Raw genomic sequence first — 13,698 nt, 5'->3', positions numbered from 1 at the left:
CTTGCTGCCACTTTGGCCAAGCAGTTAGGAAAACAGTTTTTAGAGGAAATGGGGGCAGGGACAGAGAGAGCCCAGTTTGTTTAACCTGTCTCCAGGGCTGCTTTTGCTGTGTTTGTTGGCACAGTTAGATGTTCCCCTTGGAGCACACAATCGCACAACCTTCCCACAAGGCACGGGAGGCGTTTGGGACAACGGTAGGGGGGGAGCTGTTGTCATGACTACAAGCCCCAAAGGATGTGCAGCACCAGATATTAGCCCTGGGTTGGACATCTCACTATTATACTGATCAGAACAGATCTCCTTATAGTGTACAGTTCTGCGCTGATGAAGAACAGCAATGAGTGACATCATAACAGGTGTACATAAATGTTCATTCACTAGATGGATTTCACCATCCATCTAGTTGTTTTCCCTCAAAATGTCTGCTCAAACCCCAGTAAAGAGGTGCGTGCAGTCAGTATTAAACAGTATCTAACTCTTGTCTAAAGACGTTGAATTACTCAGAGCTGATAAGAGTGCATTGTTGTATAGACTTAACAAACTCTTCAGATGCACTTTTGCAACATTAATGTCTTCAGGTGTTATTTGACTCTCATTCACCTACTTATTTTTACCGACCATCTAGCTTTTATTCCCCTCAAAATGTCTGGTCCAGGCCTAGTAAAGAGGGTGAGTGCAGTCAGTGTCTCCGGTGAAACTCTGACTGATTGTAATGGACTGAGGAAGGTCAAGAGCCGGGTGAGAGAGAGAGGTAAGACGAGGAGTTAATGGATCCCCATATCCTGCCAATAAAGCAGAGGCCTCATTAATAATGAAGGCTTATTGATTCCAAATCTCACTACTGTCTGTATTGTGGAACTGAAGTAAACCCCACGCCATTAAAGAAGCAAAGAAATGAAGTTTATTAAGATCCAAAACCTAAAAGTGTTTACCCTGGTAAGCTTGTAGTTTTATGAATGCTTTACCGTCCTCGTGGGGTTCTCTCCATTTCCGCGTTATCGACCGGGGTGCCTTTCCGACTCGGGTTCCGACCGGATGACGCGGCTCCTCCGGTCCCATCTGCGGATTCGGTTTCATTATTGATTTTTATATTCATTCAGCCGAAACATTTCCCGCCGAGCACAACCGGGCGGTGAGGTAGCTCAGGAAACTATCGGCCCAAAAGTACTTAGAGTGCAGTTCTGACTTCATAACCTGTGTGTGAGGTCATGGTTCACTACACTGTTGAGTTATTGGTGCTTCGCAGCACTGGTCGCCATTTTGTTTAATGACATTTGTGTGCAGTGTAGGCAGTGCAGCTTTTTCCAGTCCGTTCCTCCCCCCCCCCCCCCCCCCCCCTCCGAGGCCTACCTTTTCTGTTGCTGTGTTTGTGAAATATCTTAAATGCTATGTGCACTGTTAAAAGCATGTACGGTTACCAAGCATCAGTTGTGTAATTCACTGACCTTCATTGGAAGTTCACTAATGCTCTCTGTGTGATGCACTCTTCACCCTTAAATGGGAAGGTTCATTGAAACAAACAGTTCCCTGACGCTAATGCTAATTGTTGGGCTTTAATGAGAGTTTGCTGAACTGAAAATCCATAGCAGGGTAAAGTGCACTTGTTCTGCAATGCCCAGTTTACATTGAATAATAACTGCTGATGCTTCAGCTCTGAGCTGCTGGTTCTTCAGGGCCAGAATGTTCTGGCAGCTTTTAGCAGCCGATGGGAGACAAATCTGTTAATGTCAAAGACATGTGTTGTGCTGATGGGCTCCTCCGCACAGAAGCACCAGCCCCTGTGTGCACTGTGCTATGTTCAGAGACCGCTTTGTTGTTGCCCTGGATAGTTTATGCGGACGTGACTCAAGAGTTTGACGTCCTCCTTCAGGCTTTTTCTGCGGTTCTGCAACCCAAAGCATCTCCAGGGTAAGTATTTTCTGTGTGCGTAATATCAAGGGTCAGACACCGTTATCGTGAACACAATGGCCATTTGATATCTTTGCGCACAATACAATGAAAATGAGTCAAGAGATATCCCCTCAAAGATGACGGGTCTGATTTTTGGGCCATTGCATTGGGCATGCCAGGTTGGAGAGGAAATGTGTTAGAAATAAGGAAGGTATGCTGTTGTGCGTTCTCCACTGAATTATCAATATTAAGTGATATGCACGACCCCAGTCCTGTGAATAATTCTTAAATTCAGCATACAGTTCCCTCCAAAAGTATGGTAATGGCAGAGTGAAATGTGTTATTTTTGGTATACACTTTAGGTATATGGAGGAAAAAAACAATGAATGTGAGAAATAAGTACAGGCAATCAGTGTTTATTTGATGGTATGTACACCTCCATATTACCATGTTACCGAAATGGCTGTTTTGTTTTTGTTGAGTTCCTCATTTTCAGCTGTACAAAATGAAGTTAATGGATGAGAGACTGGTGTCGACTGTTCTTCAGGTGTTTCCTTTTGCGCAGATTGCTCAGACGTAAAAGAGCAGTGGATGTCTAGTCTTTCAGTTTTAGCTTTTGTTTTCATCTACGCAGATTGCATTATTTAGAGCCAGAGACATGTACCATCATGAAGGCCAGAGAACTAATTGTGACTGGAAAAACAACTATTATGTAAGCTGAGAGAATAATTAATCAGGAGGGATAGCACAGAAACTGGATATATCAAATATAGCAGTTAGTCTTGAAAAGGAAAGAAACCACTGGTGAACACAAAAATACAGACATAGTTTAATCAACTGCAGTTGATGACTGATGAATTATAATTGCTGTGAAGAAAAACCCCCAAAAACAACAGTCAGCAACATCGCAGACAGTCTCCAGAGGACAGGGGTGAAAATATCACGATATACCATACACAGAAGACTATGAGCAGAAATTATAGAGGCTACGCTGAAAGATAAAAAACCTCTCAGTAGCAAGAATTGGAAGGCCAGATTTTAATTCGTCAACGAATACAGAGACAGGCCAGAAGACTTCTGGAATAAAGTCTCATGGACCGATGAGGCCAAAATAAACCTTTACCAAAGTGATGGAAAGAAAAGTGTGGAAAAAGAAAGAAACAACTCATGATCCAAACAGTACAGTAACATCTTGGCTTGGGCATGTATGGCTGCTTCTGGAATAGGCTCACTCACCTTTATTGAGAACAGAAGTGTACAGGCAGATTTTGTCTGGCTATTAACTTAATTTTGCACAGCTGAAAATGTGGGACTCCACACAAAAACACCGGTCTCTATAAAATGGCAAAACATACACAGGTAAACACCATGAAATAAAAGCTTATTGTCTGTAAATTTGTATCACATGCATATTTTGATCTGAAATTGAAATACCTTAAGTATAGCAAAAATATGACGTTTCCCTCTTCTGTTTCCATACTTTTGGAGGCCACTGTGTTTTTACCTGGGTTATGTAATATGCAAGTTCTGTTCTACGGAGGTATGTCATAGTCACAAATGCAGCCCGATGTTTTGGAGTCAAACCAGTGGTACGAGATGTGCGGCTTGCCTGAGGAAAACTCCCAGGCACTGCACATTTGCGTAATCCCAGGGGAGACGTTGAGCAGACCTGTTTCTGCAAGTCCACAGCATGAACACAGGCCAGAGAGTGTGTGGAAGATGTGAGCCTCTTAAGTTAGCACCATTCTCCATCTCACTCAATACCAATTCATTGTACTGCTTTCTGTTTGAAAGCATAAGATGTGCATTCTGTTTGTAGCTTCGGAGTTATTTGCATTATATGAGAGAATGTATTTTAATATTAGCATGAAGCATTAAAATTACTTGCAAATGTCATTTTAAATGTAAAGGTTAACTTTTGGTACATTTGCTAAAAAAATGGTTCTCCTTACATGTGTGTGTGTGTGTGTGTGAGTGAGAGAGTGAGAGAGAGAGAGCGAGAGAGAGAGAGAGAGAGAGAGAGAACACATGCATGTGCATTTGCATGTGTAAGTGTGTGTGCTCATGTGTGAGGATGCTTGTGCACTAAAACTTGTCAGTAGAGGTGTACATGTGGTTTATCTGCTTTCTGGAACGTAGTTATTTGAATTGAAGTCAGCCTTTGGGATGCTAAGAATTATGGTAACCATGTGATGTAAGGCAGTTTAACCTGCTAATGAAGCCTGAGGCGGAAGCCAGGCCTTTTAACAGGGTAACGAGGGGGGTAAGAGAGCTTTGGAGATGTCCAGGGGTGCAGAATCTGGTCTGGTCTGGTTCAGGCTTGGTTCCATAGACACTTAATAAAAAGTGTAGTGTTCCGGACTTGGATTATTGTGCCTTTAACCGATCTTCAGGGAGGGGGACCCCCACTGGGCACTGCCTAATGAGGACCCTTCAGCTGCCTGTGAAAACTGAACACAGACCTCACCCCACCAGATGGTAAACACAGATACAGGTATTTCTCAAGGCAATGGACGGACATCTTAGCTTGGTCAGTTCTAACAAGCCTCAAGCCGGTTTAGGGCAGTGGGGCTTGCTTTTTGAGTTCTCTTGCCAATTGTAGTGTTAGAAGATTGTATAGTTTGTTAAATCTCTAAAGGGAAATACAGTACTTTCCCTTTATTGTGGATGTGTATAAACTACAGTATATATCTTATGTGCAACATTAAGTCCTTTACATAAGATAACATAATTACATAGTTTGTCATTCTTCACTATTCACCATTGCTATTCAAATATTAGCATCAACAAGTTGGAATGTGAAATAACTTCCTGGACTAGTTGCATTTAATTTGTTTAATTTCAGGCAATCGGTAAATCAGGCCAGAGAGGGCATGCTCGGCTGTTTACTGGTAAAGGTAATTACTCTGTGTGAGTCAGTTTGGCCTCGGCTCTCAGCTGAGAGGTAGTTTGCTGAGTGAGTTCCTCCTCAGAGTTTCAGTTAACATTCGCCGGGTGGTTAGCACTTCCTGACAAAGCTCCTGCTCTAAGCACCGAAGAGCTCATGAAGAGCAGTAGAGGTAAGTACTTTTTCTCTCTTGTTTTTTTATTTAAATTTTTCTTCTGTTTGTGTTCTCATTTTTGTTGTCTATTGATTTTCAATAAGGTCCTTTACTATTTTTTTATTGAACATCCCATCCAGTGATATCAGTATCTGCTGAAGCTCACGTTTCAGATGGTGCTGGTGCACTTGACTCATGGGAGCAAAAGTCTAAATGGCGGGTCCGTGTTCAACGTTTACCCCGTTGGCTCTGCAGATTACTGAAATGCAACCGAGAACAATTCATCCCATTTCGAAAAATATGGTTATTTCTTTCTGTCGAGCTTTAAATGTATTTATCGTTTCACCTCACATCTCGAGTAGTAGGCAGTAACGTTCTCAGTCATCCATTGCATAATTCAAATCAGCTTTTGCCACCACTATTGAGTTTCCCGTAAGGTGTCTCATATGAAGGTACAGTACTGTAAAAAGACGTGTGTTCCTGTAACATATCTGGGGGGGATCTCCTGCATGTTGGTTGCAGGTCATGGCTGTAGCTTCTGTCGTGTCCGAGCGTCACGCTGAGAAACTAGCGCAGGTTTGCTCTAGCCAGGCTGCGGGGTCGTTGGTTTCCTGGCTGAGAGACAGGAAGTGGGGGCTGGGTGCAGTCTGCACAGAGCTGATAATGCGCTCGAAAACACTGATTCCGAAGCCCCATTGGCTGAACGTAGCGTTTGTTTCATGTTTCTACGGCTTGCTGGAAATTATTGATGAATTGCGTTCTCATGCCAACATCTGAAGAGGGGGAGGGACTGATAACACTGATGGAACAGGTCAACATTGATGTCAGTGGAAAATTTTGAGGGCTTTGTGAGGAAATGTATTGTTTGTGCCTTTCTCTTTAATATGGTATGGGCGAGCAGCCAAAATGCAGCCTCCTAACCAAAACAGGAATTATATTTGTAATGATAAAGTTATCTCACTGTTGATAATTTTGATGTTTGCCATGCATCGTCATGGTGTTAAAATAATACAATATTTGATGAGCGATTTGGAGTGCGTTCTACTTCAGATTACGACCACCATGCGTGTTTAAATGAATGCCACACAGAATTTTGCGTTGGCCCTATTTGGCTACAAGTTCATACCTGTAATGCTTGTGTGTGTATCCTAGAATTGAGCTGAGGAATGTGTTCAAGTGTTGATAGATTTGTATGCCAACACCACCCTCATGGCCTGTGGTGGCGCGGTTAAAGTGATGCCGTTTTTTCGGCCGAGAAATGCAACCTGGCGCTGTGCAGCCAAGCGAGTGGGCCACTCCATGCTGCTCGAGGATTCGCTGTTGTCTTGGAGACGGCCCCACGGTGTTGCATGGTGCCAGGGTTCCGCGCGTTCAGGAGCACATCTGTTCCATGTCGAGAGAAACGCCTCGAGGAGTGCCACACACAAACATACACACACACACACACACACACAGGTGGCCCTTCAGATGAAACCCACCCTGTCTACAATACACATTTTAACCACAGAAAATCACTTAGGTTGACAAGAGACCTCTGTAGTAGAACACTGAACCTGTCAGATTCGGGAAAGTAAAAAAAACACCAAGTTATTTAACACAATTATGACGTCAATATTTGAAATGATCTCTTTTTTACATAATATGCAATAACTTCTGGTTTCCTTGTGTTAATTTTAAGACGCATTTAAAGTTTGGGCCTTGTCTGTTTTGTACTGGTTTGACAGAATATGTAGAAAGTTTGGTTAGTCATTTATTTCTGGGATAATTTACATTTGTAGACATGCATAGAATGTTTATTGTATTCATTGTGTGATTTAATGATCCTCAGCCAAAACATCTATTGCACTGTCAAAGTGTGTGTAGGAGCTTAGCTTTACAGGAAACCACCAGAGCCAAGCCACCTGAAGCTTAGAGCAGGGTGTCTTTGAAGCTCTCTCATTGTTCCTACACAGCTGTTTCTGGCCTTTTCTGAATACTGTCATTTCTCATATTAAATGAAAAGGTAGACATAAACCTACATCCAAACGTGAAATTATGTTCGAGGTGATTACGACTCTGCTTGCCTGCATGGCTTTGCTCCTCGCTCCTTGCTGTTCCAACTGCCTACACCACAGGCGATAAATTCTGTTAACAAAACACTTTCATTTTTAAAAAATTATTTAATTCAAAAATGTTGACATCACACATGCCCATAGTTTACAAAAATGTAACTTTTTTTTGTATGCCTTTTTAGATCACTATACAGGCTAGAAATGAAATGCTTTAATTTTTAAATATAATCTTCAGCTTTCCAGAGACTTTTTCCAGTTTTTTGATGGGGACAAAACAAGGGGCCAGTGATTAATTGAGGGTTATGGGTAATTGAACTAGGATAATGCTGTCCGCAGGCTTAATTACCTAAACCAGTATGTTCCTCTGGCTGGAAACAGTCTTTTATCAGTGTTGACAGGATATCTAATTAGAGTGATTGCTGATCAGTGCTTTCTGATATTTGGCCAGCCTGTCTGTCCAACCGCAATGACACAGTTCTCGTTGCAGTGACATTAACAACCTTTTTTGTGATCTTCCATTGGACCTTTTCGTCCACCAGTAACTCCTCGCTTTGCCAGTACAGTGTACCCAGTTTGCAACCTAAAGCTGCTCTGTATTTGATAAATAATCCTGGAATACAGCATCTTAAATAAATGCCTGTCTTTCTAGCCTGCTGGTGTACTAGTGTAGCTGCTTAAGATGTTCTGGAATAATATGTTGAAATATTCATTTGTGTTTCCTGCATCCACTAGCCACCCATTCGTATCTATTTCAGTGTACCTCAACTCTATTCCTGGGTACCATATCATCAATGAGGTCATTAAAATTGTATGTAGTATAAGAATCAATAGGGGCTGTACAATATGAAGGCAAAAGCAACTTTATTCCAAACCTTTCTTGTTTCTGCAAGAACATCTTTTCTTTTTGCTACGTAATCAGTGTTGTCAATTCATTTCCTCTCTGGCAGTGACCAACATGTAAAATTACCATTGTGGACATTCCTGTAAACTGAAAGTGGCACGTAACATATGGCCAACACAGTTTCAATTCTTTGAAAAGGCACTTTCCATTCTGGCTATTGTTTAAAAAAAAAAACCCATACAGATCCACAATTATCCTGATGTCTTTCTGGATTTGTGGGTTGAAAGGTTATTGAAACGAGGTGAGAGAGAGTTTCATCAAAAGGAATATTTCAGCCTGATTGAAAAGGGAAGTTCTGAAAAAACGCAGCAGGAAGGATGTGTGGTGAAAGCGTTTTGTGCTGAAATGTCAGACATTGCGTACACTGCCGCTGAAGAGGAGTTTTTGTAAAGAGGAGCAGCTTTTGAGAGAACTGGAATAATGGCTGAGGACCGGAACTCGTGAAAGCAAAGGAAGCAGTAATGGTTTTGACTGAGATGATCTGCTTGGGGCTTGGTGAACTGAACTGATGTGGGTCAGAAGGGCAGACATTTTGTTGCAACTGTGAACTCGAAAGAGAACATGCTTTGATAGAACAGTTGCTTATATATTATATATTATATATAAACATATAAACCTCAATTTTCCATCAGTTCACAGACTAAAATGCTGGACCTTTTTCATGACTATGAATACTTTATATAAATCGCCACAGCCACTTTTATTCGATTTCCTCCCAGCAGCTTGAAGAATTTCACCTTCTTGAACTCAAACACATCCTCCTTTATTTATGAAAAAGAAAAATTGACTGAATTGGCTGTATTCAGTTGTTGTGTCTACTGAAGTGTGGCCTCTTCACCCTGCTGTAGTCAGATAAGGTACTACTCTTCACTGCTGAGGGACCTGCTGAGTCAGGACACAAGTGAGGCTGTCAGTCGGTCAGTGACATAACAATAACAAGAGCTGCTTTCTCAAGTCAAAAGCAGAAGAAGAAGAACTGCAAAATGGTGTCACTTCTCAAGAAATGTCTGGTTGTTGAATGCAAAGGAAAAAAACACCATTTGAGCTGGAAATCACCACAAATATCTTGCACAAATCTTTGTAGGGTTTTATCTGACCGATATTCTCAGTAGCATGGCTTGGATATTGGTGCAGCAACAGACCACAATTATAGGATGCTTTGGATTTTTGACTCCATTTTGGTTAACTGCAAGTCTTTGCTTGAATGGCATTTTATAGGAAAGAAGTTAATATAAGCAAATATGCCTCTTCAGCAAATGAGATAACGTGTAGCCAATTCTTTTGTATGATGATACATTTAGGCTACTTGCTTACAGGACCTTCCACACAGCCATAGAGAAGCTTTGTTTCCATGCAGTAGTTTTTGTTACATTTTCCTGAATGCAAAAAAGAACTAAAAATAAGTTGTCCTAAAAATGATGTCCTGGGCTGGGATTCTTTGCAATGTTTTGGTATCTATCATCTTGGAAAAGCATGCTTTCTATCTTGAGCCCAAACTAGTTCCCTTAAAAATTAATTTGGGAAATCAAGCAAGGAGTGAAATAAAAGGGAATGAAGGGTTTAAAGTAGAGCACCAGGTTAGGGGACTTTTAAGATACCAATTGGTTCATATTAAACAATCATGGGCGGCACGCATGGTGCAGTGGGTAGCACTGCTGCCTCACAGCAAGGAGGTCCCGGGGTCGAATCCCCGTCGGCCGGGGCCTCTCTGTGCGGCGTTTGCATGTTCTCCCCGTGTCTGCGTGGGTTTCCTCCAGGTACTCCGGTTTCCTCCCACAGTCCAAAGACATGCAGGTTAGGCTGATTGGAGAGTCTAAATTGCCCATAAGTATGAGTGCATGAGTGCGTGAGTGAATGGTGTGTGTTCCCTGCGATGGACTGGCGACCTGTCCGGGGTGTATTCCTGCCTTTCACCCAATGTATGCTGGGATAGGCTCCAGCCCCCCTGCAACCCTGTTCAGGATAAGCGGGTTAGGATAATGAATGAATGAATGGATAAACAATCATGTCTATGGCAATACATTAGAAAGCCATGAAGGTTAAAGGTTTCATATTTCAACTTTTTGTTAGTGGATTACAGTGAGAAAATAAAGCCATATTCTTCCCATTGGTCTTACCTAATCTTTATATACAAAAAAATGGTCAAACTTAAACTTCATGCTTAAGGAACATTTCACCCCAATTAATAAAAAGTTGAATCATTCAATAATCGGAATCACAAACGACACTCCATATTTTAGTGCCTCGGCAAAAGCACCATAATTCATAAGTGTATATAATTTTGTCTTGAAAATGGAAAGCTTCAAAAAGTGTGTAAGAACGGGACACTTCCTCCATTCATTTACTGTAGGAACACTGCAGCAGAGGTGGGCAGCAATGGTGTCAGTTAGACAGTTTTTGTGTGAATTCATTGTCAGCTCTTGGCAAACTGGAGTGTTCACAACTACAGAGAGCACAGCTTATCAAATAGATTGTTTGACAACTTTTTCTGGTGTTAATAGACCTCAGAATGAGTGAAACTAAGGAAGACTGAATTTCACTTTGATACAGTTATATGCACTGGCTGAACAGGGCAAAGGAAATCAAAAAGTAGTTTATTCAAGGAATGGATTACAAACCTACAATCACATAACATATGGCATTATCATGTCCATTGGCTTTGCTAGCATTACAAAGAAGCTGTTCATGTTTTGACTACTGAAATCACCTTGCTCGTTTAAGATTATTGCTTCATTAAATTCAAATTAACTTGATTATTCTGAGAATGTTCTAGTCTGGTCGAATAGTTTTGGAAATTGGATGGGTCATGAAGGCATTTAAAGACCCCCAACTTTTCTTATTTCCCATGGTTGGACGTTTTAAAGTTCATGTGGGTTACATCGCAGCTCAAAACAAACCCACTCAGTGAAACTGCACTGTGGGGAACACTCTTTAGATGAATAGGGTTCTGTTTGCTGGGTTGGCCTGGCTTCCTCGGTGGCTCCTTCTCCCCGTCTGTAGTGGCAGTGTCAGCCTCGAGTCGAGTGGGCGGAGACACACAGCTCTGATTGAGCTTTCCCTGCGAGGAGATGGGACGCGTACTCCGTGAGATCACATCCTTGCATACACTGCAGCAGAGCGATTCGACGGTAGAAGCAGCCACTTCACCCAACCTTACCCAGATTTCCGACCAAAGGAGCCGATTTCCGATTTAAGGATTGCGTAAAATAGGAAGCTCTGAAGTTTTATTTTATTAAACGCTGGCAGTCTACACGCAATAAGAAGCATGGGCTGTAATCTGCAGATCCCCCATCTTTGAGGATTTACGGATTTTTATATGCTGTTGGAATTGTACCCATCGGAGTGTAACGCCGCATTTCAGTCCATAAAATAAACTAGCGACAATGTGGGAGAGAAACGATTATAGCGATGGATTTGACACTTACAAAATTGGTAAGATATGTACTTTGTTATTACAGATAGCCTATGTATTTATTATAGTAATAATATTGTCGTCAATATAGGCTTAGGTAACAGACGGTGTTCAGTAAGACCACCGTGTTCGGTCACCACAAGATGTAAAAATGTTAGCCACGCGTAGGCTAGAGCAGTTTGAGGAATCAGAATAACGGGTTTAGCGACTTGTCAGTTCATCTAGTCAGAATATGTTTATCAATTACTAGGGCTCAAATAAAATATAGTCAGTCAGCTAGATAGTTTTTTAGGCTACCAATTATTTGTATACAAGTTGGCTAACTGGCTAACTTACATCTTCATATTGTGAAGACGTAGCGAGCTAGGCTAGCTCAATGATACTGAACACTGATTCTGTGTAATCTAGCTAGCTAGTGTACCACTTAGCTGACCAGATGTGCTGCCGAATATGTGCCTTGCTACGTGGCTAGCTAATACTAGCTATGCGAGCCCTTTTGTTTTTATACATTATTGTGGGCTCGCTATATCCGTTCGAATAGCCTAACCGAGAGATGGTTTCTTGCGTAGGATGAGATGGGGGTTTAAAAACGCAATGTAGGGCTGTCTTTGGCGGGGAATGGTCGGAGTTTGGACTTTAGTGTTAATTTAGGAATTGCATTTGGAAATACGCACTCCAAATCATGCATTCTCCCTAACCTAAAACAGCTTCTACAAGGTTAACAAGGGAATGTGTGTTAAATTTGGCAGGGCCGGGCTCTCGCGCTCGCTCTTCCACGCGTGTTCTTTGTTTCGTGGAGGGTGACAGTAATTATGATTGTCAATATGGGGACTGATTGATTTTGCTCCCATAAATCCGCGGCCACGCGACCTACTAGCTGTAGCTTCAGGAAATAAATCCACTGGATGTTGGTTATTGACAAATGAACACTAAGGTAATTTTGTTTGAACAACGGAACCATTATTATTTAAGGGATGCATCTTGGGGGGAAAAAATACAGAAAAGGAAAGTTCCAGTTCTAAACAGAGTAACATACTAGGCCAGTGTGTGTTCGTGCACTGTTTGTCCATGGTTTCAATTGCACTCCGATGTTAATGAAACCTTGCCAAGATTGTATACACAGACGTTGTTTCGGAACTGCCAGGATTGCAGCTATTCGCTACAGTGACACCAGTGTGAAGAAATAAAAAGCATAACCCCATTTCATTCTTTTCCAGCTTAACTCTTTGTCACTTACCCTTACGTGTGAAAAGTTACAATAGCATCCACATGTAGTAACCAAGTAACGTTGAAGTGCTTTTTGCAATGTCACAGTTGAGCTTTTAAATCTCGTGTGCTTTTGTGTTGTTAATAATTGATCACCCATTGCATAATTCTGAGAGCTTGAGACCTAGGTTCTGACCACCAGCAGTTTTAGCTGCTCTCAAAGGGTGGTGGGGAAAATTCTTTAGGAACTCGATCCCATTTGGAAAGTATTTTAGGTGTTGCTTCATTTCAGACTTGCTGATGACGAGCCTTAAATACATTGTCTAATTTTAATCTTTTGAATAGAATGTCACCAGAGCAATATATATTGCAGTACATGGGCTACTGAGGAACAAATTTGATAGGATGCCTGTCACTATACCATCACAAAAACTGACAGCATCAGCCATTGAATCAGGCATTAATCTTGACAGTTGCTCTCTATGATTGGGCAGCATGTAGCCTAGTGGTGAAGATGCATGACTGGGACCTGGAAGGTTGGTGGCTCCTTGGTGTGGTCAAGATAAGATCTGTGTGGCTGTTGGGCCCTTAAGCAAGGCTCATAACCCCGCATTGCTCCAGGGATGATTGCCCCCTGCCTAGTGTAATCAACTGTAAGTCACTTTGGTTGAAAGTGTCAGCTAAATAACTAAACTAAGAAATGATGGCTGTCTAATATCTTGTCCGTGCAGATTATAACTGCAGCACTGTTTGGTGTGCGTGCTACAGTATGTAGGCTAAAGTCTCAGTAGTGAATAGAGAAAGTTGACAAGTGGAGAGTGGATAGTCTTGGCCTTAATTTCACTAACCTTGAGCTGCGCTGTTCTGTGGCTGACAAGACTACTAGGCTACATGTCGAACATCACAACAACCCAACTATAATGAAGAAATGAGGCACGAGAGGTCATGGTAAATCTCCAATGTTGTCACGGCTGAAGAGTTAGGCATGAGGCACGTGTGCTGGGCTGTTGTGCTCAGAAAAAAGTTTGGGAACCCCTGGTCTACAGTATTGTGGGGGTCGCATGCCTGTAGATCTGTATATCTGCTGTAGTAAGAATATAGAACACATAGGCCAGCACCTGCTTGTTACCTTTCTCTACAGCTTTAATGACCATTTCTAAACAGATTATGTACTTGAAATAGGTTAGATTAGCCTCT

At 41.8% G+C, this 13,698-nt stretch overlaps 1 protein-coding gene across 2 annotated transcripts in view; it reads left to right on the top strand.

The window, feature by feature from the left end:
- Positions 1-4,819: 4,819 nt before the first annotated feature.
- cep85l (centrosomal protein 85, like) overlaps positions 4,820-13,698 on the top strand; it is a 70,219-nt gene continuing 61,340 nt past the window's right edge. Inside the window, exon 1 of one of the 2 annotated variants that reach the window (XM_061241792.1) lies at positions 4,820-4,949. In XM_061241792.1, the coding sequence (XP_061097776.1) occupies positions 4,934-4,949 (16 nt within the window). In that variant the 5' untranslated portion in view covers positions 4,820-4,933. Of the gene's footprint in view, positions 4,950-10,945; positions 11,316-13,698 lie in introns of those variants that run through there. The other variant, XM_061241791.1, reaches the window with a different exon arrangement.

This window comes from Conger conger, chromosome 5 (assembly GCF_963514075.1).
Source record: "Conger conger chromosome 5, fConCon1.1, whole genome shotgun sequence".
In the NCBI taxonomy this organism is placed as follows: domain Eukaryota; kingdom Metazoa; phylum Chordata; class Actinopteri; order Anguilliformes; family Congridae; genus Conger; species Conger conger.
This window is presented reverse-complemented; position numbering and strand designations above follow the sequence as displayed.